Here is a 22,180-nt window from a genome sequence, read left to right on the forward strand (position 1 = left end):
CCCCGTCATGGTCAGATGAGAACAAAAATGGCGACAGGTGAAAACATCCCTCTGCGGTCTGTTGAATATAGAAAGGGAAAGGGCCTGAAATATAGCAGGTGAGTGCGATCAATTACGTCGTAAGAAAGCGCTGACACATCTGTATAAATTCTGAAAGCCACAGTCTCCTGTCTAGCTTGCAGTCTCTATAAACATTGGATCATACGGATCATACTGGGATGTCAGGACAGCTGCACTAAATTGATCCCGTTACGTTTAGGATGACATAAATCTCTACTTTGCTGCTCCTAACCTAAACGCTAGGCGCTTAACACAACTGCTGTAAGATAGTGTTCGTTAAGCATTTCAGATCGAAGATGGCATTTTATTATCAAAGTCTGACCGAAGAAATGATTTTGAGATCGATGTTGAGACTGAGCGTGATGACATCATCATCACATGTTGTCAGACCATGACGTTAGTAAAGAGAAGTTGTTATAGGATACCAAGGAGTGGTCTATCCAAACTGAATAGAAACCAGCTGCAAAATATTGTATTGAATTCCATGTAGTTACGGAAAGATGATGCAGGGAAATCTAAATGGGAAAATGTTATGTATCACTGTAGTATCAGAAAAAGAATATAATATGAAATCTTAGAGTTGTGATAATATACTTGTTGTGTCCATTGAAGATACGTTACGTGTACTAAATCTTACAACCCAGATCTTCCTTTAGCCACCCTCTAGATGTAGTGTTAGACCTTTTTGTCAGATCCTAGCCTGCTAACGTTAAAGCTGTCTTACCAATGGAGCCTAATGTCATTACTATACATCAAGCTTTTCAATAAGGATACGCGTACCCCCTCTAGCTGTTTCTGTTCGTCTATTCTGTACATTAGCTTTGTCTAGCTTACAAGACAATAACTTACTCCAGTTTTTGGACTGGACAACCAAGATGGCACTGGTATATTCTAATGATCACCAGCTTCAAAGGTACTGCCAGGGTCTGCTGTACTGCCCAATGTCTGCAGTTTTCTTTTGTTTTTCTTGAGAAGTCCCATTGATAGTTGTCAGTGGTCTAGTGTAGTTAAGTATTTCCTGCAAATTAAAGGCGACTGCAAATTCAAGGTGACCACTGATAAATAACTATTGACACATACATTTATAATATAAATATAACATATTTGTAAAGATGTTATGATATGAAAATGATGACTGACAGTTTCCTTGGAAAACGCAAAGTTATTAGTATTGACTTACTTTAGTTCAAAACTGTGTCAGGAAGAGATTTCTGTAAAACTAATTTGACACCATCTTTTCAACAGTGTGGCTAGGAAAAATTCTTCATGTTACAAGGTGGGAAATATGCTATAGATTGTACGAGTCTAGCTTCCCACTAACCACCTTTTTATTTTTTTTGCATGAATGTAGTCTGGAATACATTCAGAATGCTCAGGTATAGTCATGTTCTGAAGCATCTAATGACTACCTGATCATGAGGTTGGATATCACTCAAACTGATATAATTGGAGTTCACATGTTTTGTGCCTGATGAAGTTGCATGTATGATTAAAAACTGATTTACTTTTTTTTTTTTGCACATCAAGTTCACTTAATTGTCAACTTTTGACCTTCCCAGACTCTACAGCCATGTGCAAATATGTGGGGATTTTTGGTTGTCAGTTTCATTAACTCTAGTCTTTTGTCAACTCTTTTGTCACCTTTATTGATTGATAATTTATTCATGGTAGTCTTTGTCCTGTTAGTGATATAAAGACCTTGAAAGAATGGAATCCCTCCATTGTCACCTGGCCATCCAATATCCCTGTCATTCTAAACCCTTAACAAATCCTTAACTTAGATATTGTCAAGACTTAGATATGGAACATAACATTTCTGATACATGGCATTGCAGAAACTGTCAATATCTTGTTATAACAGGTAATGCATGTTTCTGAATATCTGGCTGAATGCCATTCAATTATAGCACCGGTCCTGGCTAATGTATGTGTCAAACTGTTAATCAAAGAGCCCACAAAATCTTGGAAGAAAATCTATCATCGTCAATATGTTACAGAAAGTACATGTAGTATTTCAGTGCATCTCTACGATAAATATTTCAAAGTGACGTAGACTGTAGAATGTTGTGCTGAAAGCTGTTAACGTTCTTCCCCATGGCTAGTATCAAGCAGTATCCTTGATTTAGAGGCTGTGTAGAAATGTCTATTTTCATAATTTTTTTTCATAATGAAACCATTTTATGGAACAGATTCAACTCAGAAGATGAGTCGTCCAGCATGGATGAGGTGCCACTGATGCTGTCTGAGGATGGGTTTGAGAGTGAAGATGGAGAATCCCTGCTGTCCAGGGGCAGGCAACCCCAAAAGAAGGGCTTGTCTGCTTTCTCAGATGGCGTGAAAAATTGCTGGGACAGGTCGGTGAACAAATTTTGAAAGCAAGTGATTTACACATCAGACAAAAAAATTGAAGGGGTCAAAATGTTTAATAAACAATGAGTGCAGAACTACAAGGAAAGGAGAGGGTTGAAAAAAGAAAGGGGAAGGATTTACAGAGATGAAGACAAAAGTAGATATGACTTGTTGAGGCAGTGGGGGTGTGAAGTACATGTAGTAGCAGTATGCCAGTCATACCAAATAGACAAATTTTTCGTGGTAGACAGAATGCATAACTGGGGAGGGAGGAGGGGTTGATATCACTGTTATCTTGAAACACAATTGATCTTAAATCAAAATTATATTTATGGATGCGATACCCTTCCCTAGCTGCTGCGAGTGTCTACTGTCCAGATGCCGGCGAAGGTCGGAGCCCAAACCCAGAACTGTCTGGTTCAACCGAGCAGACCGGAATGAGGAGAGATATCCGCCCAACGTTATCAGGAACCAGAAGTTTAACATCATCACATTTGTGCCAGGGGTAAGATTCTATAGTATAAACAAACTTCCTCTCTAAGATACAATTTCCTTTGCAAGCCATGTTTTTCCTCCTGTTTTCTCAAAAGTAATTACAATTGAGTTTTGTTTTTAAGTTTAACATCATCACATTTGTGCCAGGGGTAAGATTCTAAAAAAAGGAAATTTCTCTCCAAGAAATTATTTCCTTTGAAAGCCATGTTTTTCCTCCTGATATCTCAAAAGTACTTGCAATTGAGTCATTTAGTTAAACATTATAACATGGCTGATACGAAACATACAAGTATACCAAACATGATACATCATGTACTTTTCTTTCCCTTCTGTTTGCAGGTACTTTATGACCAGTTTAAGTTCTTCCTGAACCTGTACTTCCTGGTCGTGGCTCTCTCCCAGTTCATCCCCGACCTGAAGATCGGCTACCTGTACACCTACTGGGCACCTCTGGTTTGTACATTATTTAGCAAGTTATCAATAAGTGAAAAAAAAGGAACTTGGTTGCTTTATGGGCAATTAAAGCAAGGATAAGGAATGATATATGAAGATACGGAAAGATATTCTTTATATGGAGGGAGGAAATATGATAACTTGTTCATGAATGTCAACAGTAGTAATAGAAAACGACTAATAAGCTCTACATGTACCTAGACAATTTTCATACTTACCAGTTAGATGATTTTTGTTGTTGTTTCAACTCTAATGCATGTAATATGTACGATAACATGAAAAGGTAAATAAAAGAAACCTGAGAGGTCCTCTTCAGGGCTCTATTTTGCACTGTACACATAGAAAACTGTTACATCTGTAACTTGTTACACAGATAGACTGAATTTTCAGTACTTGTATTGATTTTTGCTTTATCTATACTGAAAAATTTACATGGTAATTTTCTGCTGTAAGAGGTAAGCCTTCACCTGTCTGGATAAATGCTTGTGGGTTTGGGCATCAATGGGGGCTGGCTCAATAACTACCTTGGGTATGAGGGTTATTTCACTCTATTTATAGACATTGTTCTCCCCTCAATGATATTGTTGAACTCACAATACTCCATTATTGTAAGGTACTAAAAGCCTTAAACCTGACCTCATTGATTTGAATAGTTTCGTGTAAAAAGAAATACTACATATCTTAATGCACATGAAGTAATTCACCTCTGATGACTAGTTGTGGTGTCTTGTTCCCAGGGTTTTGTGCTATCTGTGACCATGTGATGACTAGTTGTGGTGTCTTGTTCCCAGGGTTTTGTGCTATCTGTGACCATGTGCCGAGAAGCTGTAGACGAGATAAACAGGTGGAGAAGAGACAGGGAGGTCAACTCACAGCAGTACAAAAAACTCACTGACAGAGGTCAGTACTCTTGCTATAGATCTAATGCCCTTACACATTCATTACGTTTTCTTCAAAGTGTGTGAATCATTTTGTATTTTTCTTTGTGACAGACAGAAATTGGTGTATTACCATAAACATTGCATGATACACAAGCCTTATACTCGTTGCTGAATGTTGTAAAGTGAAAGGGCAAAATCTATTTGAGGTTATCTGGAAAAGAGACAGCACTAAAGCTGAAAATGTCTTGTTCTAATGACTGGGGTCTGTCCATGGTGCTGACAAATGGGTGTGATATCCTAGTGCTTATTTTTTTCATTTAGGCGGTCACAGGTTTAATACCTGGCTGGGTCATACCAAAGACTTAAGAAATGGTACATACTATATTCTCTGCTCAGCACTCAGCACTTGAGAAACAGTATGGCAGATGAACATCGACTTGCTTACTGTCCTTGGTGCTGACTTGTTTGTTACTGCTTCAGGTGTGGTCCGTGTGAGCAGTGCAGATATCCAGGTGTCTGACTTGATCTATGTAGAGAAGAACCAGAGAGTTCCAGCCGATATGGTCTTTCTTAAGACCACAGAGAAAAGTGGTAGGGGACAAACTTTGTATCTTTTCGTACTTAACACGTTTCTGTAATGTGTGATAATGTACGCTGCTCACATTCTTGTACAAAGTATTGTTACCAGTATTTTTGCTTGAGATTGTAAAATTCATGTTCCATCTTTGCTTCAAAACAATATCAGTATATTGTGACAAACATTCACATCTGATAGAACAAGGAAATTTGTATAGCCAATATCACTAGAGCTAGCTCTGTCTTTTGCTTTCAATAGCATTCACCCAACAGTTACTGCTTATTCTCAGTGTCTTCTGAGTGTAACTTGACCATGCTGCCCATTCGGTTCCTTCCAGGTGCCTGTTTCATTCGCACAGACCAGTTGGATGGGGAGACAGACTGGAAGCTAAGGCTGGCCATCCCCAGCACACAGGCACTAGCTATAGACTCAGTAAGACACTACCTTTTCTTCATGTCAGCCTGTATCAGCATGCCAAATACAAATCAAGATGTTTTATGTTGTTGTAACTAATGAGGGAAACGTTTCTTGTAGCAATGATAACAATCATTTACCACCAACTAAGACATATATTACATGTATCAAATATCAACATTTTTCTCCTTGTTCAGGACCTGATACACATAGAAGCCAATGTGTATGCTGAAAAGCCACAGAGGAACATTCACAGTTTCATCGGCAATTTCTCAAGGGTGAGTCGGAGATATGATCGTCAATGCAGAGAAAAGACTCCATAAACACCCCATTCTGTAGATATTCTAAGCCTGTGGTGTTACTGCTGGATACTGTATGTGTAAAACCATTTCTTAAATCTCATGTCCATCCTTCTACTCTTCTCATTAACCTTCTCCCAGCTGCCTAACTCTGTAACCAATAGGGAACTGGGTGCCAAACAGCTACTTCAGAGTGCTAAATGTTAAAAGGACTTTAAACTTAAAAGGACTTTCTGTTAAAGTTCCATAATGTAGGATCTGTTTTCTGTATTCGAGTGGAGTATGTCTCTGATGACTTATATGAATTTGTGTGTACAGAATGATGAAAATAAAGCAGAAGACTCCCTGAGTGTGGAGAACACCCTGTGGTCCAACACTGTGGTGGCCTCGGGGACGGCCCTGGGAGTGGTCATCTACACCGGAGCAGAGACAAGGAGCGTCATGAACACCTCCCATCCACCCTCAAAGGTTAGATTACTGTGGAATCTTGTTGCTGTGTGAAGTGTCATGTATACTGGCTAGTATTCAGTCAGGTAGAAGGTAGAACTAAAATGAGTGTTTACTATTGATCTGAATGTACCCTTGCTACTTTGATATAACAACACAAGCTTTTGTTAACCAAATAACAGCAGATTGATATGTTTTCCACTCACAATTTTATCTGCATCTTATGTTCTGATATCAGAAAAGTATTCAAGAAGAATGGTTTGTTCTTGATACATAGGCTTGTACTTTTGAGAATGTGTCCAACCATGTTGTCTCTGTAGGTTGGTTTGCTGGACCTGGAGATTAACCGGCTGACCAAAGTGCTGTTCTTTGCTGTTGTTGTGCTGTCCCTGGTGATGATGATACTCAAGGTCAGTCAGCTATTACTGTCTTATTTTGGTGCATAGTTGTGAGGCAGCTGTCATGAGAGAAACATTTTGTTCATCAAAGTTACTTGTTTGGAAAGGGATTATCATCTTTACCTGTGTCAAACTGTGCTACACCTGGACTAGTGCATTGTTCCATTGAGAAGGTAGTCCCAACTCTCTAAGATTGGAAACCTTTTAGCTGACACCTATTGTTGCAGACTGTTGACGTTTGTATGTTACTCTGATTTCTGCAGGGTTTTGGTGGCCCTTGGTACAGATACTTCTTCAGGTTCATCCTCTTGTTCTCCTACATTATTCCCATTAGGTAAGTTCAAGACTTTCAACAGTTAGATGTAGGCTCCAACATAGTATGTCATCCTAGCTGATAATTTCTAAGGTGGTTTATGCTGTATTTGTTGATAGTACTGTGGTCACCGTTTGTGTTAACAATTCAATTACCTTTAGGTGTTGTGAAGTGTGCTGTGTGTTCCTCCCATTTTATAATGACATAGCCATTGTATTTTTATTTGGAAATTTTGAAACTGCCTTAGTGTGGTACTACTATAACAGTTTGCCAACATGCTATATGTGCACACAGTATCTGATTTTGACAATTTTACAGTGATAGCTTGTTACTGTTCCACAGTTTGAGAGTGAACCTTGACATGGGGAAGGCAGCGTACTCCTGGATGATCTCGCGAGACAATGAGATCCCGGGGACAGTGGTTCGCAGCAGTACCATCACCGAGGACCTGGGCAGGATCCTGTACCTCCTGTCTGACAAGACGGGCACACTCACACAGAATGAAATGGTTCGTTGTTGTCAAGTCTTTTTACACAGCTTTTAAAATGTCTCACATTTATCATCGAAATCTTTGAGCATCTTAGTCAATTCAACTGTACATTACTGAGCATGATTTCTTGGCACTCTGCTCTGAGAACTAGCTCTAAATATCTATTATTACCTTTATTATCAGAAGAGTTATATAAGCTTGCCTTGTAATTTTGTATTCCTTATTTCTTTAATTAATGCCCTTTGGTCTGCCTTCATGACATACGGTCTTTTTTCACAGTCAAGACAAACTTAAGCAAATGTTATTTATTGTATAAACTTCAAATATCCCATTGTCGTTCTAAAACAGACAATAGCTCAACTTCTAACAGATGTAAAAATAATTGTTACATTGTGCCCCACTGTCAGTACAAGTAGCACTGAAAGGTTCTGTTATTTCTGTCTAACTACAGGTCTTCAAAAAGATCCACCTCGGGACTGTGTCCTTCAGTGGAGATTCCATGGATGAGGTAGGCACACTGTTGTTTTACAACCTTGTCTTTGAACTACTGACAAGCACAGAAAAAAAACTGCCTGTAGAACATTATACATCAATTCTTTCAAATTGGACACTTTATTGATAATAGATGATTTGGTGACTAAATTTTAGGTCTTTCGTATTTTTGACAAAGATATATTCTCTGACCTTTTGTCTTTACTCATCTGCACTTGAAGGTTGTGAGCCACCTGCGAACGGCGTATGCTCACCCCACTGTTGCAGGACAGCCGGCCAGTACAACATCCACTCCCAGCAGGAAGGGGTCCGCCACTCCACAGCAGCCCATGGTGGGTGGCAGTCTACTGCCTTCAGTTTGTGTGGTTAACGTCTTTTTACTCTATTAAGAAATCCACAGTACCAACAAATTGCTGATCCTAGTATTAGGCTGTCTTTAGCAAATGAGGGAGGCCACAAGTTTTCATGTCTAACAAAAGTTTCTTGCGTTGATGCCATTTTAATTTGTTGAAGTTCCATTGAGATTTTGAATGAATTGTGTGTTTCGGTCATCAAGTTTAATTGAAAATTTAAAGAAATGGCAGCTCAAAGAGTATATCAAAGAGTAGTAGATCTAATACATTTTTCCCCAACTAAATAGAAGTTCAATATGTCTCTCTTATTTAGCAACTAGTAGCTTTAGATAGGTTCTGAATATTACATGATCATGTAATTGATACCACCTAATGGACACACAGTTGACACTTGGCACTACTCTCACAGATCCGCCGTACCGTGGTGACACGTGTGCTGGAGGCAGTTAAGGCACTAGCACTCTGCCACAACGTAACACCAGTGTACGAGAGCGAGGAGGAGGAGAATGAAGATGTGGAGGCAGATCAGGTGGAGGCAGACCAGGAGGGGGACAAGACCATCACATACCAGGCCTCCAGTCCTGATGAGGTGAGAGTGTTGAACAGCATTCACTGTTATCAGACTCTAGTATGTGCAGTCATAGTGGCTTTAACGAATGGCATTTGTTAATCTACATGTACCATCTGTGTGTGTGCTTTATTTTAATCCAGATCAAAGTTTCCATGACCCTTATGCATTTAGGATCCCTGAAAATACTCATCTGCTGTGTTGTGTATTGGGTATCTCTTGGGCCCATCATTGCCGATGACTTTTTCAATGAGAAAGCACTTTTGGTTCAAGGTTCTATATCTTCAGTCTTTTTATTTACATAGAAATGTCATGAGAGCAATAATGTAACAGGTTAACTAAACTTTGGAACTCTCTTCCACATGCCCAGGTTGCCCTGGTGACGTGGACCGAGGAGATTGGTTTGAAACTGATCAGGAGAGACCTGACATCCATGCAGCTCATGACCCCCAGCGGAGCCATCCAGACGTACGACATCCTGCAGGTTTTCCCCTTCACCTCCGAGAGCAAGAGGATGGGCATCATCGTCAGGGTCAGCACTTTCTTCTCTTAATACAAGCATTCAGTTAACTGTATCTCAATCTACTATGTCTCTGTCATTGTCATATTTGAATTATAAATGTATTCATCTACTATGCCTTTGGAAAACATTTGTATTCTGAAGGTGGGCTAAGCAAAGATTATATGATGTATAATGTCTTGTAATGTGCTAACTCAAATGTCTTAGACTCCTGTAAAGTTTGTGCCCCCATCTGTAGCATACGTATCCCCATTTGAGGTTTCTAACTTGGGTAGGCCAAGTGTTGGCATTAAGAACAGAGGTCACTAGTGTTGCACTTAAGAATTCATAAAATGTGTTTACTGGACATAAACAATGTTGACTTGTTTCCCCAGGAGGAGGTCACAGGAGAGATCACCTTCTACATGAAGGGTGCCGATGTGGTGATGTCATCTATTGTGCAGTACAACGACTGGCTGGATGAGGAGGTACAGTTGGAATCCGAAAATTCAAAACTTGCCATGAATGCATTGTGACAGTCAACTTTTAGCTCTAATGACTGCTAGATGGCTTTCTCTGCCCATACTGCAAGCCCATCTATGTATCCATTTTCATAACTAACATTTAGATTACAGAAAGTAGATCGATTCTAGAGAGTTGAGTAGTCTTACAAACAGAAGACAGTATTGACATTTTACTGTGCTTTGTCCTTAGTGTGGCAACATGGCCCGGGAAGGGCTGAGGACCCTGGTGGTGGCCAAGAAGACTCTAACAGAAGAGCAGTACCAGGACTTTGAGGTAGGACGGCAAGGATGTTAACACTCATACGATTCAGACTTAAGTGTTGAACTCTGAATGCATTATTACTGCTTTTACAGTTATGTCTTAAATACTTTGTAAGCACTTGTACAACATTGCTGCATTACACAGAAATTATTGTAGTCAACTACATGTAACTTGCTACTCAGTCATGTCAGTAATTCATCAACACCACAAAAAACATTACCCTTATCTATATGTTTCTAAATTGTGTCAGACATTGCTTTCAGTAGCACTGTATTCAATTTGCTGCATGATGACTGTATATTGCAGAGCCGTTACAACAGTGCAAAGCTGAGTGTTCAGGACAGAGCCCTGAAGGTGAGTGCAGTGGTGGAGAGTCTGGAGCGAGACATGGAACTCTTGTGTCTGACTGGGGTGGAGGACAAACTACAGGTGAGTCCAGGGCCAGGTTTAAGGTTCACCTGGCTGTTCTTTTAGCATTAGGCACTGGGTTACAGATTAGATAAGGGCATGGACATGTGTGATCTTAGATAATGATGGACCACAGGATTCCTCAACTGTGAGGTTTGTGACGTTCAAGTTGACAATGGTGAAGTGACTGATTATTTTTGTTAATCCTTAATTGTGCTCATCTAATGTAACGGTTGTATTTTTGGAACCTTTCGCGTTACTGCATGACGAAGACTTGTTTTCTCGGAATGATGATCAAAATGGAATGTAACATATTCAACACTCCCATGTCCTCACTGCAGTTTTCAGCTTGTAAACTAGGAGGTGTTGTTGCTTTCCCTACAGGCTGATGTTAGGCCTACACTGGAGCTGCTGAGAAATGCAGGCATTAAGGTAAAGCATAGTGACAAAACTTTTTCGTTGGGTTTATTATGCGGCCAAGCTACTGAACAATGAGACATACCTACATGTAGAGATAATGTACTTGTATATGGATCTACATTGAGGATGCCATGGGGACAGACAGAACAGAAGTTATCATTTGGACCAACTGACTAGGGTGTATACAAGCTGTGTTGCACTGTGACGGCCATCTATTTTATTCACAGCACCAAAAGGGGCCATAAAAGGTGATGGCCTTTTCTTCGGAAAGCTGTTACAGTTGCACTAGGGACAGAAAAACAGCCCATGTACACTGTATGATCATCCGGTTATCAAGATGTGAACCACACTGACACTCCTCTGTCTTGTAGGTATGGATGTTAACCGGAGACAAACTGGAGACAGCTGAGTGTATCGCAAAGAGTTCCCGACTTGTCTCTAGAACACAGACCATACATGTCTTCAAACAGGTCAGTTTGGTTAATGCAGGTGCATTGATGTGTTTTGATTGTATTCTTTATTCATTTCAAAGTCTCTCTTTGTCCCTTGTACTTAGTTGCAGTCACAGGCCAATTCTTCCACCATTTCAGTCTCCCCTCATATATACATAGACTTCCTTGATAAGAAGTGTTGAGTTTCCTACTTTGTTTCCAGGTCAGTAATCGAGCTGAAGCTCACTTGGAGCTGAACGCCTTTAGGAGAAAGAACGACTCTGCCCTGGTCATCAGGGGTGACTCCATGGAGGTTAGAACCAGATTTTCCCATGTGACAGTCTATATATAACCCTTGGTGAAAGGTATGGTACAGCCTTCAGGCTACTTGTGAGCCTTGGTAAACAACTGCAGCTTTGCCAAGAGAAAACATGATTTTGCCCCTTGGCACCAAATTTGACTTCAAGTGACCACGACGTAGATCACAGGATAGATAAGACAGGAGCTTGGCACAAAGAGAACTGTTGTTCTTCAGCTTTAGTGGAAAGTTCAGTCACCGCAGTATTGGATAGCCCCAAGCAATATTGCAATACGATTTTATACTATGAAGTTACTGTAGTGAGTGTTGCATTAGTATTGATTGTATTTTCTAATCAAGACATTCCTCTAAGCTTAGGGAGAATAGTCTGTGAGATATTGAAGGCAGCTATATGTGCCTCCTAGATAGTACATGTACCTAAAATATTCCCAGACAGTGGGTGGGGCTTGTTTGTAATCTGAAGGTCAGTGTTTTTACTAGGGTCATGACATTATCTATTGTTGTCAAATGTTACTAGACTCCACCTTGTACATGTGGCCCCTGGGAGATGTGGTATGTAAAAAGGGTAATAAAGTGGATGTCTGTTCACCGTAACTTTAAAGCTTTTGTCTAGGATTAATTGACCATAAACCTTTTGAAGATCATAAAATATCACTCAGGTTCACGCAAACATATTTCATGTCTCCTTCTTGTGATATGAATATTAAATGGCTTATAAGGTGTAAATTTTCTCAAATGGTAACTGCTTCCACAAAGATTTTGTATCAAACAGACCCCTTCCATGAAGACAAATTTGTTAGAATCCATTCAAGCTGTGCTCATTTGATTAATCTCAACATGTATCGTTCTATAAGAGTAGTGGTAAGCCCTTGTGTCATGTGTTGATTGCAGGTCTGTCTGAAGTACTATGAGCATGAGTTTATGGAGCTGGCGTGCCAGTGCCCAGCTGTCATCATCTGCAGATGTTCTCCCACACAGAAAGCCGAGGTGGTCCGACTCATCAAGCAGCACACTCGCAGGAGATGTGCAGCTATAGGTACGGAGGGATTTGATGATGATGTTTTAAGACTACAATAAGTCTTCAATGATCAACATTCATCATCCAACAAACTGCTATAAGGCCATTCCAATTGTCTTGTTGGAAGTCACTACAATTTCTCCTTCCATTATTTCCCAGCTTCTGTTGTCAATTGACTCTCATCTTACTGCATTGAGATGTGATTACTGTAAATTCCTTTAAGTTCATGGGGATTCAATTTTTGGGTAGTGAGAACATGGAATGTTTGCTGCCGTTTTAAGGTTGTGGTTGAAACAATGGGGTAGGCAGGCTGAAGACAGAACACGCAATTTTGTGGTGGTTTGAAGTTTGGGACGAAGAGGTCAGAGTGAAAACTGCAAACATTGAACCGCTGTATGTCTTGGAGCATACAAAATGTACATATTGTCCTACATCTGGTGTTAACTACTGAATCAATCACAGCTATCTATGTCTCATCCACAGGGGATGGTGGGAACGATGTCAGCATGATCCAGGCTGCTGATGCAGGCATCGGGATTGTGGGAAAGGTACGTCGAGTATGGTCTCAGATTTAGATCACATTGTGGTTCATGTGTAACCTTGCTCCTGGTGGAAATAAGAGGGGGAAACAACTCATCTGGGTATAATTTTGTTTTATTTTTCTACTTACATCCATCCCACAGTAAAATCATGTACTTACGTTACATAATTTGCTGGTGATATTGTCACAAAGCTATCTGTCATGCCCTGATGTCATCAAAAGATGTATAATTGGGTTGACAGTTACACAATGTTTATTGTGCCTAAATTTATGAATCTGACATGCACGCAAACAACATTTTTCTACAGAATTGTTTCTAACCACGAGCTTAAGCATGAATTCTAAGTGGTAAAAGAGCCAATTTTACTAATTTCTAGCATTGTGTGGCCACTGACTAGTTGCATGCTGTATGTTTGATAAATCTGCTATACATGGTTGCTGACGTAATATATCATTGAAAATTAATGACGCTTTAGACTTTAACATTTACTGCACACACATACACTGTATTCACTATTTGTGTTTACTACACACAACTGTAACATTATATTCCAGTCTGCTTTGTACAGAAGACGTTGTCTGCTGTTTTCCTCCATCAGTGCACAAAGCCTATTTCTATTGTTAAAGGAGTCTACAAATGCACCTGCACTATATCAGTTCCTGCTTAACCCTACCCAACCCAGGCCATCCCCAGGCTCCCATCCCCATCCCCATCCCTACATATACCTGGCATACGTTTTGCCTCAGGCTGGCTTTTAGTTTCCGCATGCATGTACTGTCTTGTACAGCATGTTATGGATACTGGCCCAGATAGGGAGTATCTTTCTATTATCTATATTGAAAAGTAGGTGCAAAATTCGACTATGCACAAGATTGTATGCTTGAGGACCATGAGATCTAGAGTTCGGCTTCTTCATAGTACATGCTTCTGGATTCTGATGTTGTCAGTTGTCACCTTCGGTTAGGTGGCCATTTTCTGGTCTGTTCTTCTCTGGATCTGGTGAGTTCCGTCTGGCTCTCCGGCTCCGTTTCCAACTGCAAGGAAGCAGAAGGAAGCTGGGTTAGACTAGTGCCTCTCTAGTCACAAGGGGTTCGGAGGGGTGCTCCTGCAGCTGGCTTTGCCTTCTCCTACAGAGAAGGGCATGGGTATAATTATCAGTGTTGCTGTCATCTATAATCCAGATAAGAAATCTTAAGACACTGTCACCATGAACAGGTAGGATGAGGAATATCATAATACATGTATTTGATAATTACATTTCTTAAGTAAAAATACTGTGAGAGTCTTTGACTTTTGTATTCACATATCAAGAAAATCAAGAAATGCATTTTGTTAAGTCACTAACTCTAGCATCACATCGAGTCAGAGAAAATTTTCTGTCTGGTCCATCAGAAACTAATATGGAAATGGTAATAAAAGTATAATAAGACCAAGAAACCTATAAAGATTTTAAAAAAGAAGCTTTTTTTCTGGTATAGAACACTAGACATTGTAACAGTTGTAAATGTATTAAATTGAATTTAATTATATTTGAATTGAACTGAATTGAATAAGACATCATAAGACCTACCTTACAAGAATACAGATGATTCCAACCAAGGCAAGTATGATCAGGCTGCCACACACAGCTCCAGCTATGACATAGTTCTTTTCTTCTGGCTTACCACTCCGGGTTTCCAGAGAGACACTTCTTTCACAGCGACGACCAATGTATTCTAATGGACACCTGTTGGCAAAATGCACACATTTCTGGTGAGTTCACAGTCAGTATCATCTTTTCTAATGGCATAACAAGACATGAAGGAGCTTTTAACTTGAGCATGGAACTAGGAGAGCAATATGACAAGGGGCAACGTTTTATCAAACTAATGCACTCAAACTAATAGAGACTTAGAATAATACTTACTCACATCTTGACGCTCTCTGATTATGTCCAACCAGCATGGAAAAGCATGTGCCGCCATTTAAACAGTATCCGTTGTATCTAGAAGTACATGGCACCTGAGTACTGTACTGGTCATCTGTGGAAAAAATTAGAAGCAGAGTTTGATATGATCATGATGTCATGATGTTTTCAAATCACCATCAGTCATCCAGTAAACAATAGCCTCAACACCAGTCTTTTGAAGTTACATTTGCCCTGTGAACCACAAGTCATGGTTTATTACAGGGCAAGGCCACAAAGATTGGTGTGTTAGCAACAGTACTTTGCTAAGGAAGACCACAACAGAACACAGTGACATTATTTATTATACATGCCACGACACTCAAGCATGCGTAAATACAGTGACAGAAGAATGTTCCAGATGAGAGGCTTAGAAAAGAAGTACTCAAAGCAGACTGTTTGTCAAGAAACCCATTATAGCTTTGGACGCTATCAATAAGTAACCAAAATTATAATGGTTTTGTTCTCCATCCTTGCATGTAAAATGTCCCGAAATAACTAACAGTATACTATGAACATTTATTAAGCACCGAGTTTACCAGTTACATCAAACTCCATTCTAAGCAGCTACAACCTACCACTTATGATCACGGTGTAACATCTAATTCTGACTCTCACCTGAAGAATTTAAACATTGACATTATATCAGGCAGGTCATCATGTAAAAGCAATTAAGATCTTTGCCCCAAAATATCTCATGCTTTCTATCATAGGAATCTGTTAAGCCCTCAGTTTACCACTGAGACGCCATTCTCAGTTGTAAGCTCTACAACCTGCCTTTTGCTATTCCGAATTTTAAGTCTGCTTTGAAGACTTTAAACACGGACATTACTGTGTTCATCATTTACCTGAGCTAGAACATCACCCCAAAATTCCTCAGACCAAGACCTTTAGTGAGAATGGAGTCCCTGTCTACTGAAAATTATGGTTAATTGATGTCTTTGTGGACAGTCTTCAAATTAAAGCTAATTGTGCCACATTGTGAAAACAAATTAGTGTTGATTCTACTGCAGTCCCATGGCTGCCTGACTGTTTGATCCCACCGACCTTTCTAACTCTGTGTACTTCATGTTGACAATGTCAACTGTAGGGTCCTCTCTTTGAAGTAATTTCAAATCATTCCTGGATTTTATGAAATTCTAAATCCAAGATTTGAAAATGGCAGTTTAGACTTTAGGGACAGAGTGTGCTTTCTTCTTGGATCTATTGGGGTCTATCTGATACAAAGACTTACTGTCCTGTCTTATTGTACTAAAATTCCTTGAATTCTATATCAAAAGTTTGCAGTTTTATGTCTGACTCAGTAAAACCTTGAAACTTTGACCCTTACAAGCAGCCTTCTACTCTCAAAATTACAAACTGTGCACTTTCAGGGCAGGAATCTGACAGACTGAGTGCAATAATAGTAAGAAAGCCCATGGCAAGGTCCTTCCACTCTCACTCTCACTGTTCCCACGATAAGAGTGTGGAGTTGACAGGAGGAGGGTCACAAATTACCCGGAATACAAGGTCATTTTCAGAGAACGTCTGAGTCTGACTCGAACGCTGTCAGACAGTGAAACAGGTGTGCTTTGATTTACGTACCGTCCAACTGATTGCTGTGCCTTCCAGTGGGTCCCAAGAGATTGTCCAACCTTTTTACTCTAAATAAGTTAATTGCCATTTGTGCTAAATGTACAGCATAGTTTTCCATATAGACCTCGATGCACCCAACTTCCACATGATTAGTAGCACGATTCACCCACAGGATAGTAAGCTCGGTAGACATGAACAGGTCCTGCCACATAACACACCAAGTATGTGAAGCACGTACAGCTGAAAGGAGAGTAAGCTGCCCACCCAGCCACCGCAACAAGTAATTACACGGTTCAGGAAGATTGAGGTTTTTATTGTCCAACTGAGCAAGGACCCACACCCTCCCTTTAACTTCAAGCACATGCCTGGCATTTTTGTAGTCATGTCAAGTCCTAGGGATGCCCTCGGCTCTGTTGAACTGACGTCTTCTTCTGTGAACAAGGATGATATGATACAAGTCGAGTGTTTGTCACGATTACCACTCGGCCAGAGCGCCGTCCCCATTGATTTTCTACCCCTGATTATTGCCTATAAAAGTTAATGTTGATTGTGTGAGGAGTTATGTGTTTGGTCTGGCTGACACAGTGGTGGGTACACCTGTGTCTGATAAAAATGCTAGGCCGGCCGCTATGTGACCATGGTGGTTTAAATGATGTTTGGAGAACAAATATTGGAGCGTACACTTGGCTGCGAGTTGTCTGCCTGCTTGCCCCATGACCTTGGAGCACATGTGTGGGCTTAGATTTGTTTGAAAACAGTTAATTTGACCAGGGTTGTTCTACTCTTGGGGGGAAATGTGATCAGCAATTTTTGTTTTCTTTTTGAAAGATTTTCTTAAGTTTGATCAATCAATCTTATCTGTCAGGTGACCTAATAATGCAACAGAAAAAATTTGTGGTATGTATACATACATTTGGTGTGTAGGAATTTAGACATGAAGACCATGAAGACAATTTGTCCATGCAGATTTTTTTTTTAATATACCTTTTTGTTAAATTTGATTAATGAGATAAGCAATATCTGGCAGGTAAAGTTTACCTGTTGAAAACTGTTTCACGAGTCTGACTGACTGATCATGAGCCCAGCGTGATCTACTGCTCTTCTGCCATGTACCCGTATTGGGGACGTCTCACTTTATATCCTCAATCACTTCAATGGGTTGGAAAATTACATTTTATTGGGGTTGCCATTCAGATTATATCTTGACCAGTTGGCCTATTGTAGTCTGTCACTGTCTACTGATTTTAGAACAAGTATAGAATGTTACCTGTGAGAAAAATGAATACCTTTAACTTGAACTGATAAGAATTTAGTTTCTTTTTATGTGGATGAAACTGTGTTCTGTTGTGGTTACAGTATTGGCAGTATGACAACATATGACTGGAAATTATTCTTCTGGGGTGGAAAGAAATAAACGCTATGTGCTTTTAACTACATGTTGTTGTTTACAATAGTTACCAGACGTTTTTTAGAATATGTGCGTAGAATATGCAGTAAGAAGTGTATTCTTACCTGTTTGAATCTGTGCCTTGGCCACATGGATAAGGCACCAGTATCCAACAGCTAGCAGGACATTCCAGACACTTTGGAGACGCATGGTGTGTGTGGTCTTGGCTTTAGCAGCGGCCCGTGAAGACTGGTCAGTAGTCTGCCGTATCCCACTGTCTAAATACCTCTCCAGCTGCCAAAAGGTGCCGACAGGATATGTCAGCTTCTGACGTTGCTTCCTCCTCTTTTACGTAGAATTTACCCAGCCCACGGGATACGTTCGAGCTGGCGTTTTGACGTTTTGTCCTAGATACTTCCGGAAGTGGGTCTCACCTCAGGTTTCCCACCTTCAGTAGCTATTGTCTCCACTTGCTCCTACGTCACCTCTAATTGCCATGCCTGGCATGCCTGCAAACCAGTTAGTTAACCCTCTTCCCCTCCAGGCGTTTCGTCCTATTGTTACACCTTTGCTGTGGGGCTGTGCAGGTGTTAGGCGATGCTGTTATAATTGCTTTGTTGCCATGGTAACAGGAGACGTTGCAAAGGCGGGCCACGAGGCAGATGACACCGTTTGATGTTGCCGTATATGGAGAAATGACACGGCGGCGGATCAGCTAATTCAGGTGTGCCCTGCGTAGTGAGCCCATTCCCACCGCATGTAATTAACCACACCCAACAGTTGGTTACAGCTGTCCCCTGGGACCAATAGTGTAGCCAAAATGGGTATAAAAAGCAATAGAGATGAGTCAGAGACTGTTATAGATTTACAAAATGTATATTTGATGTTAATTCTTTTTTTTTTCTAAGAAAAATTGGGGGAAATGCAAGGGGGTGTAACAACCGAGAAGGTATAGTATTGGAGTGGGTGGCATTCCCCGAATGTCTGCATTGATGTTTCAATTCAGCTTTGAAAAAATTGATGTTCACCTGTGTGATTGTTTACTGTATGACTTAAGATACATTGACATGTACTAGAATGTATTACATGTAGGGATATTTTGTGAATATTAGTACATGAAAATTCAGTTCAAGAGAGATTTTTGAGTGGTGGTGCTCAGGTTCGTTGCTATCATTGTCTGAGACAAGTGATGACAAGTGGGACATACATGTCCAGTTGATCCAGACAAGGAGCTAGGTCATATCCCGATGAGATACAGGATAATCAATGATTGTTTCTATCTGGTTGTTTCACTCCTTGAAATTTTGTTCAGCCGTGGCTAAGTGTCAAGTGCTCCACATCTTGGAAAGGTTGGAGAGTCTTTTATCCTGGTATGATAGTCTGGTTCTGGGAATTGTCACAGCAGGACTTTAAAGCCAAGATTTAAGTGATGTCATGGCAGTTCTGCCACTTCCTGATTTGTTCCAAATGTTCCCCAGATAAAGGTGTATACACTGTTTATGTACTACTTTTGGTACATGTGGCTTATTTTAGGGAAAACGGGGAGCAGTCGACAGTTGTTGTTTTTTTTGTAATATACTGGGCTGCACCAATTCTATTTGTTGGTTCTCCAATTTTAAAGGTTTAAAGAAAATGCTAATTAGAATCTGAGGGCTGTACCTTGGTACACACAGTTCAGGGAGCGAATGTACCTATTGGCTTACCGATCATGAGTTTTATGTTCTTGACAGCAGGTTGATGTTCTGGATTCAAGATTACAGACACGTCTGTGGATCAAAGTTTCCAAGCCCTTTATTCTATTCTATTCCTGATTACAGTAGTTTCTTGTTTATATCATGAAACAGTTATAATAGTCTTTATTTGCAACAGTTTTAAGTGACCATGAATTCTCTTGATATCAGCATTACATAAAGATAGATCTGGAAACTTAAGATAATAACTTAAAGATGATAAGTCACTGCATGGCAATGTGATGTGAACACATGTACTGACTGTCATATAGCTTTCTAAAATTGGATAACGCTTCTAAAATGTTCCTTTTTCTATCTGAGTACACCATCACAGGTTTCTAGAAGGTCATTTCCATGCTCATGTCAGGCTCTTACAAAGAGGTCTAACAAAGAAGTCTAAAAACAGTTAAAGCACCTGAGTAGTAGCATCAACTGTGTATGAATCTTATTGCTAAAATACACTTAGTCTGTGGCATCTAATTCAACACACTCAGGTATAAGTAGATCTACACAATCATGTATGTCCACCAGTTGATTACTGTACCTCCTGGTCCCTAGAGATTTCCCATGCTTTTACTCTTAATTGGCATTTTTGCTATCATAGTGCTGCAGGGCGTGTCTAACATTTCAGATTGTTGGGGATCAGAATTCCAGGGCGTGTCTTATTCTAATTTGCCAGACATATATGGCTGATAAACTTTCAGAAATTGAAAGGCGTTTCTAACATTTCGGCCATTTCACTCTATGTAAACACTTGTCAACGTATCAAACTTCCCTCTGTTCAGTCTTTTTTAAATAAAATTTGTAGCTATAAGGAAATGCTATGGTTTGGGTCTAGCATAGGATTATTACAGACTGCATAAAGGTTAAATGTCAGTAGCCCCCAAACACTGCATTTTAAAAGCTATCATTACAATTTTTCAGTCCATTAGAACTGTGGTCTAAACTGCATTTTAATGGACAGTTGTGATGACATACCTCCAGCTCATAACACTCGAACAAACAGGTCATGAACACTTGAACACGTAAATAAGGCATCTTTGAACTCTCTCTAAGTCTGTTGCAAGCTCAGGAATATCAATCAATGAAGCCATTCATTCTCGATTATTTTTATAAATGTCTGTTTGCCTGGTTATAAATTGATTAAGGCTTAAAGTCATCTAGGTTCATGTTTCCATCAAATCATCAAATTCCATTATCAAATCTGCTGTCCAGTGAAACACTTCTTGTTGACTTTCATTTCCCAAACATGAACAAAGTCCTCAAACAGTGACAACATTGGAATGCAATTCATTGACGCTGCAGTTATTAAGGGGGGCCTGCATGCTGTTTTACATAGACTGATAGAGAAAAATCAGCCGTTTTAATAATGATGTACTGTAATTTTCCTAGCCAGACCACTCGAGCTCAAATTCAACGTATAGCGTAATCAGTGCATTCTACATAAAGCGTAACTATTGTGGCCTGAATTTAGTGTAAAGCAAAGCCAGCCTGCTGACTTTAATGTAATACATAGCAACCGCTTTTTTAGATTTAGCATTGAGCGTTATAATGGTACCCCACTTCATGCAGACCCCCATAAACACCTGTTGTGTAATTTGCATCGGCCTGAATTTTCGGATTGATGGAAAACTGACAAGAACAGAAGACATTTCAGCCTTTCTGCAGTAGCACTTTCTGGTTACATATCGTTCTGGTCTGGTGTGTTCTTGTTCCTCACACCTTTGTGCACTTGAGTCCTGGTAGGCCACTGCAGACCTTGTGTCCTGTGGTGGAGTTAGATATAGCCGATCAGCCTCTTCAGCTCTGATCCAACCCTGCTGAACTCACAGTGTGCACCGTGGTACTCTGATGTACAGCTGAAAAAAAGTAGGAGGCTCTGTCCAGATATTTCTGTCGTTACAAAAAAATGCTTTACACTCAGTCTAATGTCCTGTACATACCAGTAATGGTGGTTTCACTGCCTTGAATCTCTTTTAACCTATTCTTATTGTTTATTCTTATTAATAAAGCATGAGATCTTGCACATTGCCTTTACCACAATCTACTACCAGGTAATTTAAAAGCACTCGGAAGTTTATTTTAACACATCTATTTGATAAATTTACTTGAACCATTAGCTGGAATTCCTGATTGGAAATGACTCAATCAATTTTACTGAAATGGTGAAGGGAATGTCATCCCACAGGCTGTTGGGAAGTACAGAAGTGACTGAAGAACAGGGGAGGGAGGAGACTGCAGCCAGTGAGACTAGGAGGAAAAGAGACTTAGAGTTGTCATGGGAGGATTCATTCTACAGTGCCACCCCAGGTGGTACATGTAAAAGGATGGCAGCTTAGATGCTGTAACTGGGAAACATTAGGAAATCCTGGTTTACACCTACGTTGTGTTTCAAGGACAGACCTCAATGCAATGGAATCCTGTATTTGATAATTATTCGAGCCAAGGCTGTGACTGCATCTGACAGGAATGTAGGAAATAAGACTGAATACTGTTACTTTCCACAAGTGGCCTTTTCCATGCAGGTTAGT

The 22,180-nt window shown here is 40.1% G+C and overlaps 2 protein-coding genes across 5 annotated transcripts in view; one reads left to right on the forward strand and one right to left on the reverse strand.

Annotated features, from left to right (window-relative positions):
* LOC136439203 (probable phospholipid-transporting ATPase IIB) overlaps positions 1 to 22,180 on the forward strand; it is a 31,796-nt gene continuing 9,616 nt past the window's right edge. The window contains exons 1-25 of one of the 2 annotated variants that reach the window (XM_066434467.1): positions 8 to 98; positions 1,306 to 1,336; positions 2,250 to 2,414; positions 2,764 to 2,914; positions 3,244 to 3,357; positions 4,149 to 4,257; positions 4,719 to 4,829; positions 5,153 to 5,247; positions 5,427 to 5,507; positions 5,847 to 5,996; positions 6,296 to 6,385; positions 6,637 to 6,707; positions 7,029 to 7,194; positions 7,628 to 7,684; positions 7,890 to 8,000; positions 8,431 to 8,610; positions 8,960 to 9,121; positions 9,484 to 9,576; positions 9,803 to 9,886; positions 10,181 to 10,303; positions 10,667 to 10,714; positions 11,074 to 11,172; positions 11,357 to 11,446; positions 12,344 to 12,488; positions 12,954 to 13,018. In XM_066434467.1, coding sequence (XP_066290564.1) covers positions 2,278 to 2,414; positions 2,764 to 2,914; positions 3,244 to 3,357; positions 4,149 to 4,257; positions 4,719 to 4,829; positions 5,153 to 5,247; positions 5,427 to 5,507; positions 5,847 to 5,996; positions 6,296 to 6,385; positions 6,637 to 6,707; positions 7,029 to 7,194; positions 7,628 to 7,684; positions 7,890 to 8,000; positions 8,431 to 8,610; positions 8,960 to 9,121; positions 9,484 to 9,576; positions 9,803 to 9,886; positions 10,181 to 10,303; positions 10,667 to 10,714; positions 11,074 to 11,172; positions 11,357 to 11,446; positions 12,344 to 12,488; positions 12,954 to 13,018 — 2,532 coding nt within the window. In that variant the 5' untranslated portion in view covers positions 8 to 98; positions 1,306 to 1,336; positions 2,250 to 2,277. Of the gene's footprint in view, positions 99 to 1,305; positions 1,337 to 2,249; positions 2,415 to 2,763; positions 2,915 to 3,243; positions 3,358 to 4,148; positions 4,258 to 4,718; positions 4,830 to 5,152; positions 5,248 to 5,426; positions 5,508 to 5,846; positions 5,997 to 6,295; positions 6,386 to 6,636; positions 6,708 to 7,028; positions 7,195 to 7,627; positions 7,685 to 7,889; positions 8,001 to 8,430; positions 8,611 to 8,959; positions 9,122 to 9,483; positions 9,577 to 9,802; positions 9,887 to 10,180; positions 10,304 to 10,666; positions 10,715 to 11,073; positions 11,173 to 11,356; positions 11,447 to 12,343; positions 12,489 to 12,953; positions 13,019 to 22,180 lie in introns of both variants that reach the window. The other variant, XM_066434466.1, reaches the window with a different exon arrangement.
* LOC136439205 (pro-neuregulin-4, membrane-bound isoform-like) lies at positions 13,107 to 18,628 on the reverse strand. Of its 3 annotated transcripts, none has more exons than XM_066434471.1 (5): positions 18,045 to 18,628; positions 16,898 to 16,963; positions 14,919 to 15,033; positions 14,583 to 14,738; positions 13,107 to 14,139 (listed from the first exon to the last, which is right to left on the reverse strand). In XM_066434471.1, the coding sequence occupies exons 1-5, from the start codon at positions 18,127 to 18,129 to the stop codon at positions 14,073 to 14,075; spliced, it is 489 nt and encodes a 162-aa protein (XP_066290568.1). In that variant the 5' UTR covers positions 18,130 to 18,628; the 3' UTR covers positions 13,107 to 14,072. The 3 variants fall into 3 exon arrangements, 2 of the variants coding, with proteins under 2 accessions (XP_066290568.1, XP_066290566.1); XM_066434469.1 differs by having other exon boundaries at positions 13,107 to 14,046; positions 18,045 to 18,624; XR_010756500.1 differs by lacking the exon at positions 16,898 to 16,963 and having other exon boundaries at positions 18,045 to 18,617.

This window comes from Branchiostoma lanceolatum, chromosome 7, assembly GCF_035083965.1.
Source record: "Branchiostoma lanceolatum isolate klBraLanc5 chromosome 7, klBraLanc5.hap2, whole genome shotgun sequence".
Classification (NCBI taxonomy): domain Eukaryota; kingdom Metazoa; phylum Chordata; class Leptocardii; order Amphioxiformes; family Branchiostomatidae; genus Branchiostoma; species Branchiostoma lanceolatum.